At 40.6% G+C, this 17,659-nt stretch overlaps 1 protein-coding gene across 6 annotated transcripts in view; it reads right to left on the bottom strand.

The window, feature by feature from the left end:
* MTM1 (myotubularin 1) overlaps nt 1–13,106 on the bottom strand; it is a 43,105-nt gene extending 29,999 nt beyond the window's left edge. For 2 of the 6 annotated variants that reach the window (XM_030498091.1, XM_030498095.1), the window contains exons 1-4: nt 13,027–13,106; nt 10,778–10,931; nt 1,554–1,625; nt 509–581 (exon numbers count right to left, since the gene is read on the bottom strand). In XM_030498091.1, the coding sequence (XP_030353951.1) occupies nt 509–581; nt 1,554–1,616 (136 nt within the window). In that variant the 5' untranslated portion in view covers nt 1,617–1,625; nt 10,778–10,931; nt 13,027–13,106. Of the gene's footprint in view, nt 1–508; nt 582–1,553; nt 1,626–10,777; nt 12,565–13,026 lie in introns of those variants that run through there. The other 4 variants (XM_030498096.1, XM_030498094.1, XM_030498093.1 and 1 more) reach the window with 4 other exon arrangements.
* Nucleotides 13,107–17,659: the final 4,553 nt, after the last annotated feature.

The raw sequence follows: 17,659 nt of genomic DNA, 5'->3' as shown, positions 1-17,659 counted from the left end.
GAAACCACTGTACACAGACTTCCTTTTTCTACAACATTACTGCATGTAAAGGCTAACAAGTGCATAGTAGCTACATGCATGCCATGTTGTGTCAAGGAAGCATAAGACTGTACTTAGGGTACTCAGTTTGGGCTAAGGTTCCACACTATACAAGATGCCGATACATAGTAGGTGGCATGTAGAATTCTCTTGACTTTGGAAAGCTTGGAGCAGCTCTCACTACTAGACATGCGCTACTTAGTCTGTACAGTTATGACACATCTTGACTTGCCATTTCTTTGTATCGGAGGATCTACCATGTGTGCAAAGATGTAAAAGACTTGAAAAGTTATTTGTGATGACTGAAGTCCCTACTGCAACTCATTAAAAAAATGCATGCCATTTTAGCATGACTTACACCCACACCCAGCCCAAAGCAGTCCAAATTATGAAACAGTCCTGTAAGATACATGTATATGCCAGACTCCTGAACAGACACACTGCACTAGGCAGCTACGTAGCTTCATACCTGTAACTCTAGTCTCTCCTGGCAAACGAGGTATTTCTTCATTTTGTTCCCAGTTAGTTCCATCTTTTAGAGTCTAAAGAAAGAGAAGTACAACAGCACATCGTATTTATTTACAGTTCCTTCAAGTTCCAGATTTAAAAACAGCAACAACCACCAAAGAATATCTTAAAGGTAATTTCTGCATGGGAAAACAGGTTTTTCCACAGTAGAAACTGACAGACTGAACCACACCAGGAACACACCCCACTATCCTAAACTGCAACTATTTAAATATTTGAAGGTTGAACAGATCTGAAACATAAGCATGTGGTAGTCTTTCTCCTTTTAAAAGAATAGTTAATTGTATTTACATTAAATTGGAATTAAATTTCTATACTGAAAGTTCTCTGAAAGTTTTGTGCAAGTACGCTGGGCTTGGAAGAACAAATCAATTTAAGCATCACTTCAGCAGCATATTCACAACCATTACACACAATCTATTCACTTGTGACTTTCCCATGTTCAGTAGTTTTTAAGAATGATTACTAGGAAAATAATCTTTGTTTTTGAAGCAATGTTTTAAAAGCTTAATAAAACCTTTGTTTCTGTTTTCTTGCACACTGGTTACATTTTCTTCAGCCACACAGCATCAAAAGCAGAAGGAAATGCGACTTAGAATGCTTTAATGTATTTCCCACTACAGATGGCCATGATAATAACAAGCCAGCCAAACATAACTAGGTGTATCTTACAAAGTGCAGCACAGAGTCTTTCTACAGCATCAAAGTACCAAAAACTTTCAAGAATGCCACAGAATATTTCCGTGTAGAAAGCAAGGATAAGAGTAAATTAGAACTGATTTTAAGGAGGTGCTCATAATTTGTGATACAGAGTATTTCATGCACCCACTATGAAAAGTTTTCAATCAACTCAGTTAACTGCATTAGAATCTTTACATACATACATTCAAGAAAATAGTAACTCAAATACTCATTTTGCTACCCAAATATGGAAGATAATGATCTCTGACCTTTGACATAAAACACATGAAAAAAGCTCCACTCACCCTTTTACTTGAGGAACTCTCCAAGGAGTTTGAATTATATTTAGGTGTTGATGACGAGGCCATAATGGATATCTGATGAGAAAACACAAATTGGAGACTTAAACTTCCACCTGGACTATGTTCCATTTACAGGAGAGAGTTTAGACTTTGGAGGTCCACAGGTAGATATCAAGAGCTTTCAGGAATGTTTTGCAAGCTGCTCTTGATTTTAAAAATTACACAATGCCTTGTGTAAGGCCACTGTTTAAAAGCATCCAAATCTACCATCCATTACTACCTCTGGGATTGGTTCTTATTATAAGGACTATTCCAACTCAAGCAGTATTTTTGAATTCCGTTTTTTGAATACTATTATTAGTTCAGTCAAGACACATTAGCGTTTGTTTTAAGCAACAGGATACACATATTATGAAATGCATCCTACTTGGAGTATTTGTACTAAGACTTTTCATTTAGGAAAACAGGAACAAACTGTAAAATTATGGCACAGCTCTTGAAATCACAAGCACATAAGTACACAGAAGGAAAAACGTTCCACAGTACTTTTACATTTAAAAACAATCCCCCATTTCCTAAACTGAAACTACAGTTAGCACACCAGAAGGGGGAGTGTCCAGCCTCCCCGTCCGAATAGCCTTGAGATTTCCTTCCTATAAAGGAAAAAGGATTTTATTTTCTATTTTAAATGGTATTGATTAAAGACAGAATCACATAATACAGCATTCATCATCTCAATCATTTCCTGACACTGCGCAGGGGATCGCTAGAACAAACACCGTGAAAACGCTCATTTTTGAAGTTACTCCAAACAATAACTTCGTAGCACATTGTACTTCCCTTTCACTAGCCACACACCCTTCGTCAAGCCATTGTGACATCGTACAGCAATCTTGAGTTCTTACTGTTTGTTTGAGGGTGGAGAAAGAGGTGATTACAGACCATACCGTCTTTGTCTGTACTCCATAAACGAGACATTGTACCCATAAATAAGCACTTTCTCTCCCCTCTCAACACCAGTAAATTTGCACCAAGCTCTCTGCACCATGACAAATCAGACTGTGTTCCTGCATAACAGTGGGCTTGCAGTGACACCGCAACAGTCCCACACAAGCAACAGCAACACATTAAACTGCCAGATCAAAAATGCTTTGAAGCAACTATAACAATACAGGAATGTGTCTGTGTAAAGAAGGTGGAAAACCACAACCCGAGTTTTGACAATAAAGCTTATAAGATTAAGAGAAGTTTTTTCTTCCTTGCAGTATCTCGCATACTATTAAGCTTAAGAAAGCTTTAACTTTTTTTACATTGCTATGTTAACTTGTGAACATCCAATATTTGTTCAGATTACTTTCCTTAATTCATAGATGTTTCCTAATAATGAGAGATTTATAAAGATTAAAAGCATATTTACTGAGAAGCTTGTTTTAAAATGTTTTTCATATGTTTTTTGTACATATTTTAAGCGAGAAGTATCAGATGAGAAAAACAGAGAAAGGCACAGCAGCCCCAGTTTTTCTATGTCAGCACAGAAAGTGGTTTTAATTTGAGCTCACATAAATTTAAATTAAGGTTGCACCGACCAAGGGAGACATGTGAGCATAATCAAGCCCTAGAAAAGTGACTTTTTAAAAATATGTGGCAACCCTAACTAGATCTGCACTGCAAAATGGAAACGTTGAATGCAGTAGGTACAGGCACACTCTAGGTGTTGATCTTGCAACTGCAGCTACTCCATCAGCAAAGCCACAGAGAGATGAGCTGCAGCAGAGGTCACACGAGCCCACAGGGATACTGGGTGCTCACCTCGTACCAACCCACTGCCTAAGCTCAGCAGAACAAAAGCTCATTTGGATATTCCTTATGCCTTTCAACACTACCTCCAAACACAGCATACTTCTCCTGCTCCCACAGGGAATAGCATGAAGTGTTTTAGAAGTTTTCTGTTTCCTCCTTTGCTTTCTACGTTATTTCCTCCCTTACTGCACATTCACTAAGTTTTGGCTGAATTGTAGCACATGAAGTGAGTTACGATTCTGAAATAATCATCTGGCTCCTGACTACAACTCCCTGACTATAACTTTTTCCAACCTCATAAGCAGATATCCTTTCAGAAGCTCAGAAAAATGTCCCTTTGTAGAACCTGACAGCACAGCAGGAAAGCGCTCACCTCCCCTCCACACTGCCACCCCACCAGGCAATTTCAAACATCAAGATGCCTGCGCAGCTCTTACAGCAGACCCTCGTGTGCGTGTTTCTGTGTATGGAAATTTACTTTGTGTAACATTCTCCCAACTCCCCATGAGGCTGATTTCTTTAAACGTACTTTACAGTGAGAATGAATTTATCATCTACTTCAATTTCTATAGAGTATTTCATTGTAGAATTACAACCACCTACTCTTTCATTTCCAACACTTTAATGATGCAAATCAGGCTTATTTAGAGCTAATTAAGTTGAATAAATATGTATTGAAGGTATTATCTGTCAGATGGTTTTCCTTTAAATCCATAAAACATTTTCACTAACATTAATGCCAGTCACTTCATCACTATGTAAGTGATTTTTTTTTTAGTGCTACCTCCATTTTGCTTTGAGTTCAAATCACACTCAAAAAACCTCAAATACAAATAAGCGCATTTATAACCACCCACACTTCCCTGATTTCTCTCAGTAAACTATGGTCAAGTAATTAAACTTTGCATTATAGAACACCCATTAGACAGCAAGATCACCAAGAGGAGCAGAACCTGGAGCACCTGCCCTATAATGAGAGGCTGAGGGAGGCGGGAATTATTCTGCCTGAAGAACAGAGAGCTTCAGCAGGACTCACAGCTGCCCACCAGTGCTTTAAAGTTGGTTACTGAGAAGACAGAGCCAGAGTCCTTGAAGTGGTGAGTGATGAGAGGACAAGACACAACAGAAGCTGAAACAAACTAGATTCCAGATTGACTTGAGGAAAAATTAAATAAAATCCCCCCCCAACCTCCTTTTGCACTGTGAGGCAGTCAGGCAGTGAAAACAGGGCCCAGCGAGGTTGCAGGCTCTATCCTTGGAGATTTTTAAGACCCAATAAAGCTTTGAGCAAGGGGAGACCCTTGCTCACCCTACCTGAACTACTCTATTACTTCCATGATCTTCAGGAAACAGACAAAATCAAATTCTCATTTAAAATTATCAAAGACACACCCTTAAAGAAGTGGACTCCTCTGTATCAAAAGAACAAACAAGTTTTCAAAAACATTTTAAATTAACACGAAATAGTTCCTTTTATAATATTTCTTTTTCTGTCAAACTGTAGAAGCAGCTTCTGGCAACCTCCCAAAGTAATATTGCCATGAACAATTCAAAACCATACTCCATCGTAGTCTTAAAATAGCTGTAACTTTCTCATTATCACAGTGCCGCAGCAGTCCTTCCACACAGGGAAAAATCTGGCAAGTACTTTTCCACTGCAAACATTTCTTATTCCCCAGCATCACCCATATGTACTTCTATACAAAAATTGAAAACCATGCAAACCTCATGCTTGTCAGCAGCTGAACAGAAGTACAATTACTCTGCAAATTTAAAACAAATCAGACAACTTTGTTTATGATATTCTGAAGTTACAAAAAGCCGTCATTCTTCCCTGAATCCAGAATAGCAAGAAGACAAAGCAATTTCACTGGATTTAACTTGAACTAATAAACAAAGCTTTGTTAAAGTTACCAGGGCTTAATATAGTAACACTACCAAGAAATGTAGGCTCCAATGATCTTACAATAACAATTAAACTATTTGGGAGCTGTATTTTCATTAAATATTATGTTCATACTTGTGCTTCCTAGGATTCATGGGAACGGAGGCACAATCACATTTGAATGGGTAGGCACTGAAGGCCAGATTTTAAGAAGTCAGTTCAAGGATCCAACCTGCTCTTTATGAATAACACAAGCACATACCCACCCAGAAAATCTAAACAAACTTCAAAACATGTAAATAAGCTTTTGAGGGTTAAGAAACCTGAAGTGACAGGCTACTCTTAAGGTTCTTCACTGCCAACAGATTAGAGGACGTGTGCAATGCAGCTTGGAAAGACCATCAAGATCTTATAAGCCATAAGACTAACAACAGCCTGGTGAAACTAGTTCCCATTGTTTACGATCCAGGAACTAATTAAAGCTAATATGACACTTTGCTGGTCCTTCACACCAGAATCACACCAAATAATTAGTAAGTATTGTACAACTAAGCCATATATAAAGAACTAGTTTGTTCCCAAACACAACATAATCTGCATCTGCCAAAGGATTACTACCACAAACATCTGAGATCAAGTAAACAGCATCAAGTAAATTGGGAGCACCACTTTCCAGATATTTACTATTATTGACCATCCATCACTGGATCAAAACTTTGGACAAATTCACTTTCAAATTTGTACCTCTATCAATCATTTAGAGCAGCAACAATTTTGACAACACTTAACCTAAAATGAAGTTTTAAACTTTCTATAGTCAATAATGTTCACTGTTAATCTGGAAAGATTGAGGAAATTAAATTAGCACACACACAAGACACAGAATATACTAAGAGGTAAATATGATGAAAAAACATTAGTGACATATTATTATAGTTGAAACAGTTACTGTGTGGGCATGTAAATATAGCTAAACAAATATAAGGGAAACTGGATGCTTTTACCAGCATCATATTTATCAATACAGTAAAAATGAGCAACAAAAAGTTGGACAGAACATTTTCTAGAAGCATTCAAATTTCTGTCACACATCAATAACCATGACACAAGATAAAGCCAAACTTCTAATAAACCTGCTCCAGATAATGATTTGTGCAAGAATGAAAAAAGTCTGTGCATCTCCGAGGCCTCTCCTAAAGATACAGGTACAAAATTTACTAAGCCCCTTCATTTGCTGTCATAGTAATTCAGAAAACAATTAGAAGACTTTCAAAAAGAGTTAGTTACAACTGGGCAATTATATGAAACTTGAAAGCGATGAGTGCTCTGGGTTAATCATTTGAGATCTGCACGGCATCTGCCAGTCTAAATTAAAAATGAAGTTATTTTCATAGTTAGACCTGATGCCAAATAAGGAATTATTTCAAAGGGAAGAATATCAGTATTATATTAGTAAACAACTGTTTGCTGTGCTTGAAAGGTAAGTGTAGGTTAGTGTGGGGATGTAGAAAAAGCTTCTGGCACCTTCATTTAAACAGAAGATGCAAAAAATGAAACATCAGGTTTCTAATGACAAGGTATACTGGTGTTACACAAAGATTGTAGGGTTTTATTTGGTACAGTAACAACCTACAGAGCCAGTATGAATATGCTGCCTTGTGTTTCTCATAATAAAATTAAAAGCATAAAATACAAAGTCCTAAAAACAAAACCACATCTGTCAGCACCATGACTGCACAGAAGAGATAACACACAATACACTGAATTTCAGAAATAACATCTAGAACAGAGCAGGACTCTAGGAATTTCTAAGACAGTAGCAAAATTAAGCTAAAGCAACCATGAAGGGCAGGAAAGGGGAGGGGAAAGTATTACACTCTACATACTAAGCACAAATGAATGTAAATCCTTAAAAAAAATATGGAAAAGCAAAAGTCTTCAAGCATCAAGCCAGCAACAGCATCCAAGTTATCATATCAGAGAGTCACTGACATAAGCATCAGCAACTTCAACACTAGTAAATGAGCATTTAATCTAATGAAGTCAAAAGTAGTCGCTCATCTCATTAAAGGGTAATAGAATTTTAGAATTAGACATATCATGGAATCACAGACTGGTTTGGGTTGTAAGGAACCTTAAAGCTCACCCAGTTCCAACCTCCTGCCACAGGCAGGGACACCTTCCACCAGATCAGGTTGCTCCTAGCCCCATTCAACCTGGTCTTGAACACTGCCAGAGATGGGGCAGCCACAGCTTCTCTGCGCAACCTGTGCCAGTGCCTCAGCACCCTCACAGGGAAGAACTACTTCCTTCTACCCTCATCTAAATCTACCCTCTTTTCAGCTTAATTCCCCCTTGTCCTACCACTACATGCCCTTGTAAAAAGTCCCTCTCCAGCGTTCTTATAGGCTCCCTTTAGGTACTGGAAGCTGCTCTATGGTCTCCCCAGAGTCTTCTCTTCTCCAGGCTGAACAAGCCCAGCTCTCTAGGCCTGTCTTCTTAGAATAGGTCCTTCAGCCCTTGATCATTAACCGCCATGATGTCACTCATGCTCTCTGACCTGACACATTTAGACTACTTAACTGAAAAATAGATTTTAACATTTAAAAGTCATACAGTACTGACATTAAAATGAGGCCTAGAGTGATGTCAATTCAGGCATCATAGTTAAATGTATTACCTATGATGCACACCAACAAACCACCTTCACACATCCAGTCATAAGCTTCTACCTGTACTTATTCCAGAGTGGAGTCGACATGGAGTGGTGATCATGGAATCTCCGATTTTTTCTTTACCATCACAGACACTTACAGGGTGCAAAATCCTTCCAAGTAATGGAGACTGCAGCCCTTACCTGTCCTCAAGTGATACTCATTATTCTACTGATATGAGACCAGTGGGTCTTCTCCCTTAATGCCTAAACAACATTCCCCATTCACATGTACTTACTAAATCTACATTTTCCAGACAAACCGTATAAGCTTTCGAGTCTCTTCAAAAGGCTTCTCAATTCAAGCCATAGCTAGAACACAGAAAGCATGCCAGCAGTATAGCATCAATGGGATACTGTGCAGGTAGAATGCATATTAGTATTTGCCTTTCTGCACTGGAGTTTCAAAGTCAGTTAATCAAATTCATCAGTAATGCATTATAAAAAAATTCTGGATCCTACAAAAGAATTATCACTTATAAAAAAAGCTTGCAATCTAGAGCTACTTGTTTCCCTAACTCCAATACTCAACCAGGCTTCCCGTCTTTAGAAAAAAGCACTCCAGAATCTCTCAAGTTGCCGACTATCTGCTAGACTGTGGACAGCGAGCTGTACAAATCCACACCCACTGCTGAATTTGTTTGCAAAGAATCAGAAGGGCTCCTCTTCCAGGGAAGGCATTCTCTTGTTCCCTAGTGTGCCCTGTATTTGAAAGGGCAAGTCATCGTCCCCAGAGGACTCAGTATGAACAAGTGCAAATGAACAAAAGTTCACAACAGTCAAGTGGCTGCTAATTCAACAAACAAATCAGAAGTGGACTAGTTGCCTGCCCACTCCTATTTTACACGCTCACGGTACCAGGCAGTTTTGAAGACATTAGAAGGAAGACCTTGCGCTAACAAAAAATAATATCCTGACCATGAAGTTCTACGAGTGGCAAAAAGTAGCTTCGCAGAAACTTTGGCAAATATTTCCTCAGCGCACTAGATCCTGTGCACTGCTGTGTATATGTTTCTTAAAAAAAAAAATTCTTGTAGCTTGCACATGGAAGCCAGGTATTAACTAAATAATAGCTGGAGGGAATAAAAAAAAACCAAAGCACTTCAGTTCTGCCGTGATTGATATTTCTGCTGTCTCTGTTTGAAGGTGGTTTTTTTCTTTTTTAACTGTCTTAACTTCTCACAGAATTTGACTCCCACCCTATTTTCAAAGAAAATCACAACTTCCAACAAGACCTAACATAAAAGTCTGCAACATTACTTTTTCTAATTATCAATTCAATTGCTTCCTCCTTTCAAATTATATTGAAAATGTGACTTAGGGTGATATCCCTGGCTTTTATCCTGGCAAGCTTTCTTGTAAGAGAATTATAAGCTCTTTGTGAGAGAGCAGTGATATAGCAGGACACATGCCATCATGGACACTGAGCACCTTATCCATTGATGGACTCTGATCTGTTAGATAGTTCTCATGCTTTATATCACAGTAACAAGAAAAAGCAGCACCTACTTCAGCAGTAATAAATATAATTATTTGCTAAGGCCTCTTTTCTAGCAATTGTCAGAAGTCTATTCCTTGTAATTTATGGTAGCAATTATTTCTGTCCACTTGTACTCACTTATTGCTTCTCCTGTATTGTTCTATGCATAATATCTTTCTCTTGCCATAATTATCTTTTTTCCTGACTTTTTCTTAATATCTGGTTACCAAGTTCTAAAGTGAAAATTCAGTCACGTGAGTGGATTGAAGAAAGTAGTAGCTTTCCCTCTACGCACGTAGCCCTGTATAGCAAGTTGCTGTTAAATTTAGCTATGTTAGGTGGCATGACAGAAGCAAGTGGGGTTTTTTTAGAACCATTTGTCACATTACCTCTAGAATCAGCATTACATCTGCAGAAAACCTATGCCTGAAGGCTGATCCAATGCTTTCTAAACCCACCCAGTCTATTTTCTCTATGCTGCATTCCCTGCAGGGAATGCATACCTCCCACATTGTCAAAAGCTGATGCCGTTGACAGGAAAGCCTATGGGATAGTAAATACAGCTTCAAAGTTTTCTATTAAGAAAGCTTTCAGTTCCTCTTGCTCTCATTCTTCTTGAAAGATATCCCCTTAGGCCACTGTAGTTCTATTCCTAAAGATTTAACTGACAATTCCACAAGAGAAATGGAAATTTTATGTTATATAATGATATACTGTATAAAAAAAATTATACTAACAGTTAAAATGACATCCCCTGCTTGGGCTTTCCTCCAACTTTCCTTTGAGAACATGTAAAACCAATGCATCAGACTCATCCTCTTTCATCTGCTGCATTTAGTTCCTTCTTCAGCTACACAAATTGCTTCTCCGAATACACATAATACTATTAAGAAAGTACCATTCTGAGATTGTCTCTGTTTAAAACAACGGGTTGGAACTAGATCATCTTTAACGTCCCTTCCAACCCAAACCATTCCATGGTTCTGTGACTACAATGAAGTCATCCACAAACCATTCTTTGCTTCAGTCCCTAAGAAAGGGGAGACTGGGACTACTCTGCTTAACTCACTCATAGGGCAGCACCGTACTTTTGGGTGCACTTCCTTTCAAGTAACAGGCAGGTAGCTTGCTGGGCACTGAAAGTTTGATACTTCTGCATTCCACATGTGCCTATGTATATTACACATTAATGGGTCCACTCACATCACACCATCTGGCATACAGCCTTTTCATTCATTATATCAAACAACAACCCAGCAAAGAGGTTGTGCACCAACCACTTAGATTTTGTTGAGACAAACACCCTATCATACACAAAAGTGTAACCCAGTCTACCTGAAAACACTTACTTCTGTTTTCTCTTGCTCAGAAGCCTCTAGGTTTAATAAGTCATTTCAGTTGTAGAAAGTAGAGACACCCAGTTCAGCATGAGATGAGAGGACAACAGTGTGTTCATTTCTTCAACTTTCAAACAGCATTTGACTTTTGTGCTGTAGCTGGCCTCTGACAGGAATGGAACAGGTAGGAAGATGCTGTTAGCACTACCAGAATATTTCAATCAACATTACTTTTTGGAATGGAAGCAAAACCCCAGAATAGTTGCTACTAAAAACATTCTGCGGAAAGGAAACAGAACTAGTTCTTTTTATGTTTTATCTTGTGTCAGGAGGTTTGGCATCAAGTAGTCAGAATTGAAACGAAATTTCTCTTCTAAACCTTTAAGATATGGTTTTGAAATATTTCTAATGTGTGAATTGTATGCAGATTTTTAACCATGCTTCTGTTCCCCATGCATATTTGGGCACCTTTCTGCACACAGTTAAGCATTTCCTCTCTCATCCCTTCCCAAAGAATACTGCCATTTATTTGTTTCTTCTCCCAAAATACATGCAGGAATGACTTTCATATGAAAGCTGCTATGTAACTTGGCGAAGTCAGAAGGAATAGACCACAAAACAAAACTTACTTTTACCTAACTCAAGTTCTTAGAAAAATTGTCTCCTTTAAAAGAACACATACAATATTAAAGATTTACAGTTACTTCTCATTAAATTAGTCTTGCATTCCAAATTAACTATTGTTAGTTAACACTGTAACTCTACAGCTCAGGAATACATTAACACTAGACTTTGCTCAACCTCAACGATGCTACAGGCCCATCTCTTCAGCAACTGCATCTTTTGAAAGTTTCCTTCTAACCAAGCATAGGATGATAAACGTGCAAAAAGGGAAAATCCTGCATTTTACTGAACACACTTCTGTATCGCATCTCTTGTGACGTTTGCCACACACTGAAGCTACATACAGCCCCAAAGGTTGTATGTTGTGTGTTAAGGCTCATTGCACTTACCAGCTTTGTTAATAACTGTACAGCATAACTTTTTTCACCACCTAAACCACAAATTAACCTTAAAAAGAAAACTATGACAGGAAAGAGGTTCTGGTTTTGCACAGTGCTGATCCTTTACCATGAGATATCTGCCCTTCAAAATCAATCGATTATAAACAAATATATGACTATTAGGAAGCAATGAGCACAATACTGCCCCAAAACAGCAAAGCCAAGGGGCTTTCTAAACATAGTTTTGATCAGTACCTACTGTGACAAGTCAGCCTACAGGCCAACTGCAAATCACCCAACATCTACACAACTTTAAAACTGAATTTGCCTATGCTGCTTTCTATAGTACCAAGAAAAATAGGGGTTTCTGTGGAAACAGGACAGCTAATACACTTCTTATGCTCTTAATTACACATAATGCATCTGAAAAATAAAAACAAAAAAACAAACCAACCCACCTAAAACCCACCAATCACACAAAGTTAAGAATTCTGGGTTTTGACTGCCATAGCACAAAGACAGCAGGCAGAAACCATCTAGCACCTTCAGGAGTCACCTCTTGTTTTAAATCAACTAAAAACGTTTGCTCTGAAATGGAAGGTTTCAGCTTTTTAGCCGTGAACACTGAAAGAAGTCACATGCCTCAGAACAAAAATTTAACCCAGCCAGAGATGAATACTGCAGCGGCTTAAGAGTCTGAAAGGAAATCATGAGCACTCGGAATATCTTCATCAAACAGGAGAGAATTTCTTTTTACGGGAAAGGTAAAAATCAAGAGTTCAACTTCAAAAGCAAATTCGAGTCTTTGCTAAGCCATGACGCTGGGCTATGCGCTTCAGCAACGGCTTGTTTTCAGACTGATGCAGCACGTCAGGGTGCGAGTCAGGCACAGCTACAAACCACTCCGGCCGCCCAGTCCCTGTGCTACCACCCTTCCAGTCCCAGTCTTAGCCCCTGTCCCAGCTCCCGCGGTTGCCGGCCACAGGTGTCCCCCGGCCGGCGGGTCCCCAAAGCGCTCAGGACGGCGAGCAGATACCCCGCAACAGCCTCCAGCAGCCTCCGCGACCACCCCAGGACGCGAAGAGGCAAGCGACTGAGGGCGGGAGGCAGAGGGGATGGGCCGGAGGGAAGGCCCGGGCCGGCAGCAGTCCCCAGCGCAGCACACAGGCGGAGGGCCGGGAGGAGCGGATCCCGGGCGCGGGGCGGGGCCGGGTGCGGGGCAGCCCCGCCGTTCAACCGGGCCCCACAAACACTCACCGCGACGCCGCCGCGGGCCCGAGCGCGGCGCCGAGCGCTCCCCACGCGGGCCCACCTCGCGCGCTCACGTGACCGGCCGGCGCCCGCTTCGCCCCGCGGGACGTGCCTCCGCTGCCTGCCGGGAGTTGTAGTCCGGGGGGCGGGCCTCGGGGAGCGGGCGGCGGGGCACGGGCGGGGCCGCCCGCAGAGCCGGCCCCTGGCGGCGGGGCGGTGCGGAGGGTGCGCGCAGGGCGCGGCACGGTGCGGGGGCAAGCTAGGCCGCTGATGGCTTTCAGTGACCAGAGAAAGCCCAGCGGACCGAGCCCTCCGGGTGCGCCCTGGCTGCGGATCAAAACTGATCAGAGGTGAAGGAACTGATGATGGAGATACCAGGAGCGTTATTTATGTAATCATGTCATGAGCTGCGTCATTTTCAGTCTGGGCCCCTGACTGCAAGAAAGACATTGAGGTGCTGGGAGTGCGGCCAGAAGAAGTCAATGGAACTGGTGGAGGGTCTGGAGCACAAATCTTATGGGGAGTGGCTGAGGGAACTGGGGTGGGGTTTAGTCTGGAGAAGACAAGGCTCAGGGAGGACCTTACCGCTCCTTACAACTGCCTGACAGGAGGTTGTAGGGAGGTTGGGTTGGTCTCTTCTCCCAAGTAACAAGCGACAGGACAAGAGGTAATGGCTTCGAGCTGCACCAGGGGAGGTTTAGGCTGGATATTAGGAACAATTTCTTCCCAAAAGGGTTGTCAAGCACCAGAAAAGGCTGCCCAGGGCAGTGGTGGAGTTACCATCCCTGAAAGTGTTCAAAAACTGTGTAGATGAGGCCCTTAGTGACATGATTTAGCAGTGGACTTGGCAGTCCTGGGTAATGGCTGGACTTGATGATCTTAAAGGTCTTTTCCAACCTAGCTGATTCTAGGATTCTAAAAGGAGCATGACCAGCAGGTCAAGGGAAGTGATTCTTCCTCCCTGCTCTGCATTCATGAGACCCTCCCTGCAGTCCTGCGCCCAGCTCTGAGGCCCCAAACACAAGAAGGACATGGACCTGTTGGAGCAAGCCCAGAGGAGGCCACAAAGACACTCAGGAGCACCTCTCCAACTGTTCAGCATGACTTCACCTTCTGCTGCATACAGCCACAAGCACCTCGTGAGTCCCCCACGTGCATGGTCAGACACCAGAAGATGATGTGAGCTGGAAGAAACGTGCTTTGAGTCACCTGGCTGATGATTCACCGGGTAGCTATTTGGATCTGCAAGAGCATACATTATTAAAGTTCTGTGTGTGATATTTAGGCTGTGTCTGTATTTCTGAGCCTGGTCCTTGTTCTTTTGTATTGCAGAGTATAGTGCCTGGGTCATGATCAGCCCAGACAGCACACAGATAACTCCAGCCTCCAGTCCCTGGACCATCTGGATAAATACTGGCTAATTGACAACCTTAATGCCATTTTAAGCTCAGTACAGTTAAAATAGTGTCAAGTCTTCTCCCTCAAGTACTCTCTGCTTTATCTATTACACTATTATCTGCCTGTATGTAATCATCTTTGACTCAGACCTTTCCCTAGCCCTTTATGTTCAGGCTATATCTAAATCTGTCCATATAGCTAAAACTCCCATCTTCTCAAATCTCAATTACTGCAACATCCTTTCCTTTGGCCTTGGAAAATATAACCTTGTCTTGCTCATACTTATTGAGAACGCTGCTATAAAGACCATTTTTCTTGGTCTGTCTTTTCCACTGTGTTATTCCCCTCTTTTCATCCCTGGGCTGGCTCAGCCTACTCTATCATGTTGATCCGTACCTAGATGTCTTTTACTTTGGAAGGCCTTGGTAGCCTGTCTTCACCTTATTCGCCATTTCCATTCACTGCCGAGATCTAACTCGTAATGCCAGGTTTCACAGCCCACTTGTAATACATTTAACAAGGTTCTTCTGTGCATTCTTTTGGCTCCCTTTTATTTATAAGGATCCTATAAACAGTCCAACAGTTACAGATATTTTTTCTTCAAAACTCTTCTTAAAACTTTTCTTTCCCGTAATGTCTACAATACAGCATCACAGTTCTTCATGCTGCCTCTCCTCAGTTCTCTCATTTCATACTTTGTAAGGCTCTTGGAGAAGGACCGTTCTTTGCATTGATTCTGATCCATAATAGGGTCTTGTAACACTATGTCAATGCAAATAATAAATACACATATGGAACTGAGATGCTGGGGAGAACCTAGGTATTACGAGACTGGTGACAACAAAGTGCAATTTGGGAGCATAACCATACCTGATTATAATATTAACTTGTTTTCCTACTATTCTGGTGAGTAGAGGGGCAAAACTAAGGGGAGGTGGGGCATCTGCATCTTTAAATCAAGCCCATAAGTCAAGTTAAAGATGATTTATATCCATCTACCTCGCAACAATTTTTGCTGTTCTGTGGCATTTAAATGGAAAAGTCAATGTAGTGTTAAACATGTCATACACACATAGGTATATCCGTATGTTCACATGAGTACATTTTTTTCTTCTGTGAGTTAGAAAAGATATGGTATATCAGTGATTCTTTGGCTTTTTTAGCACTCTGCCCCTTACACCCTTTGTTTTCTCTTATTGTCCTTTGTTTGCTAACTTGATGTTTGTCTCTGTTAAATAAAGACTGACAGATTTAATTCTTTTAAGCTGTACTTTAAGACCTCTTTAACCTATTTCTAACCAGCTTTCCCCTCAATTAGCCTGATCATTTCTTTATCAAGTAACATGTTACCAAATAAAACACCTATAGCACCCTAAAAAAAAAAATCTGCCCCTTGCTGCTTGACTCACAATAGCAATAAGGTGAGTTATGTAAGAGGCTTGTTGTATTTCTGGATCCTTGCGACTCCAAGGCTGGAAATAGCAATTGTATTTTCAGAAACACTGAATGTACATACTTGTTATTGTTGAAATCAGGCAGGTGTGAGCTTTTCAGATACCTAAGTTTTTGTCATGCACAGTGCTGCTGTCACCAAAACCTGGTACATGGCAACTAAAGCATACATATATATATATGTGTGTATTATATATACAACACACATCTGCTGTGACTAGTAGACATATAGCTCCCATTAGATGCTGATTCTTTGTCTTTCAAAGACAGAGAAATTAGTACCAGGTACTTGCTGGTTCTATATTTAGGTAGAAAAAAAGGGCCATCATTTTTCTCCCTGCAAATATTAGAAGCAGCTAGTATGGGGTTTTTTGAGAAATAGCTGCAATTTCACAAGAAGGCAAACTCATCCTCACATGCATCATACCTAATTTGCATAGTAAGTAAAAGGTTTTAAGAGAACTGGAATGAATTTGGATGAAAAGAAACAAAAAAATGGAAGTTAGTAATATCCACTGAATTACCAGAACTGTTAAGTGGAATTAATTTTAGTACCTTTCGGAACAATGTCAACAATTAAGAGAAATTAGAAAAAAATCCTCTTTAAATTAAATAGCATACAAAGGAATAAGCTTCCAGTACACTTCAATGTAAATTGCAATAGAAAGTTACCTGTTAAATGTGTAAATAGAGCTCATAAAACAGAAGGATCTTTCAGACTAACACCTGTTAAGTGCTTTGCTTTTGCTCTGTGCTCTGAAGTTCTCTGAAGGGCTGAGGTTCCATTCAAATCCCAAAAGAACTCTAGTGACACAGGGCAACTGAGACTGCAGCAGTAAAGTTGCTAAAGTTAAAATATCCTGTTAAAAGCACAACATTATTGGCATTGAACAGTTTTATCAGCATAAAAATCTGTGTAAGATGGACCCCCCCCTAACACCCTCTTTCCGTTGCCAAGGTCTGTGCATGTACAGCTTAAACTACAGCAGTGTCTGAATCACTTAAAATTCAGCATGTAAGTTATTCTAAGCACCATTTTAACTATGCCAATGAGCACAACAGAGGTGGGCTGTCAAACAGAGATAATACACACTCTGCTCAGAAACACTCTTTGTTTTATAGTACAAGAGTCACAGGCAGCTGAACAGGACAGGAAGGGAAAACCTTTTCACCAGCATTATATACTCACAGTGGAAATATTTGTGCATCTGAAAAGACAGCGCAGCCCCTCTCAGCTGTCATCCCTCAATGAAGAGGAGATAGCTTTAGAATTCGGACAAGCTCCAGGCAGCAGACTGCAGTTGCTGAGCGGCAAAGAGTCCTGAGGTCACAGGAACAGCAGAGAGCATGTAGAAAGGTCAGCACTGGGAAGGTCCTTCCGCTTTAGAAACGTGCATTCTGTTTTAGACCAGAAACACATTTTCACTTGATTTCTGTAATAGTATTTGCTGTCATATTGTCAGCAGTAGTGACTGCTTATGCAGGATAGGCAACCAATGAGTTGGCAAGCTGTTCTAGGTACCATTACCTACCAGAGCTTTACCCATCCAACCCAAACCGTTCTATGATTTCTCTCTCTAAAGCCCAGTTGATCAATTAATTCTAAAGAAATTTTGCAGTCTCAGTTGTTGGTGATGAACTTCAGGTTGGATTCAAGCCTGTGTCAGCAGAGGCTGCCAGTGCATAGCTAGAGGAATTGAGAATATAGTTTCTTCTAGGTTCTCCAAAGCTCATGCTTTATTGATTTTGGTTTAATTCAGATTTCTCCAACTATGTTTTATAGGAAAAT

The sequence above is a fragment of the Strigops habroptila genome, chromosome 9 (assembly GCF_004027225.2).
Source record: "Strigops habroptila isolate Jane chromosome 9, bStrHab1.2.pri, whole genome shotgun sequence".
In the NCBI taxonomy this organism is placed as follows: Eukaryota; Metazoa; Chordata; class Aves; order Psittaciformes; family Psittacidae; genus Strigops; species Strigops habroptila.
Note: the sequence above shows the minus strand (reverse complement) of the source record. Positions and strands in the feature narration are given on the sequence as shown.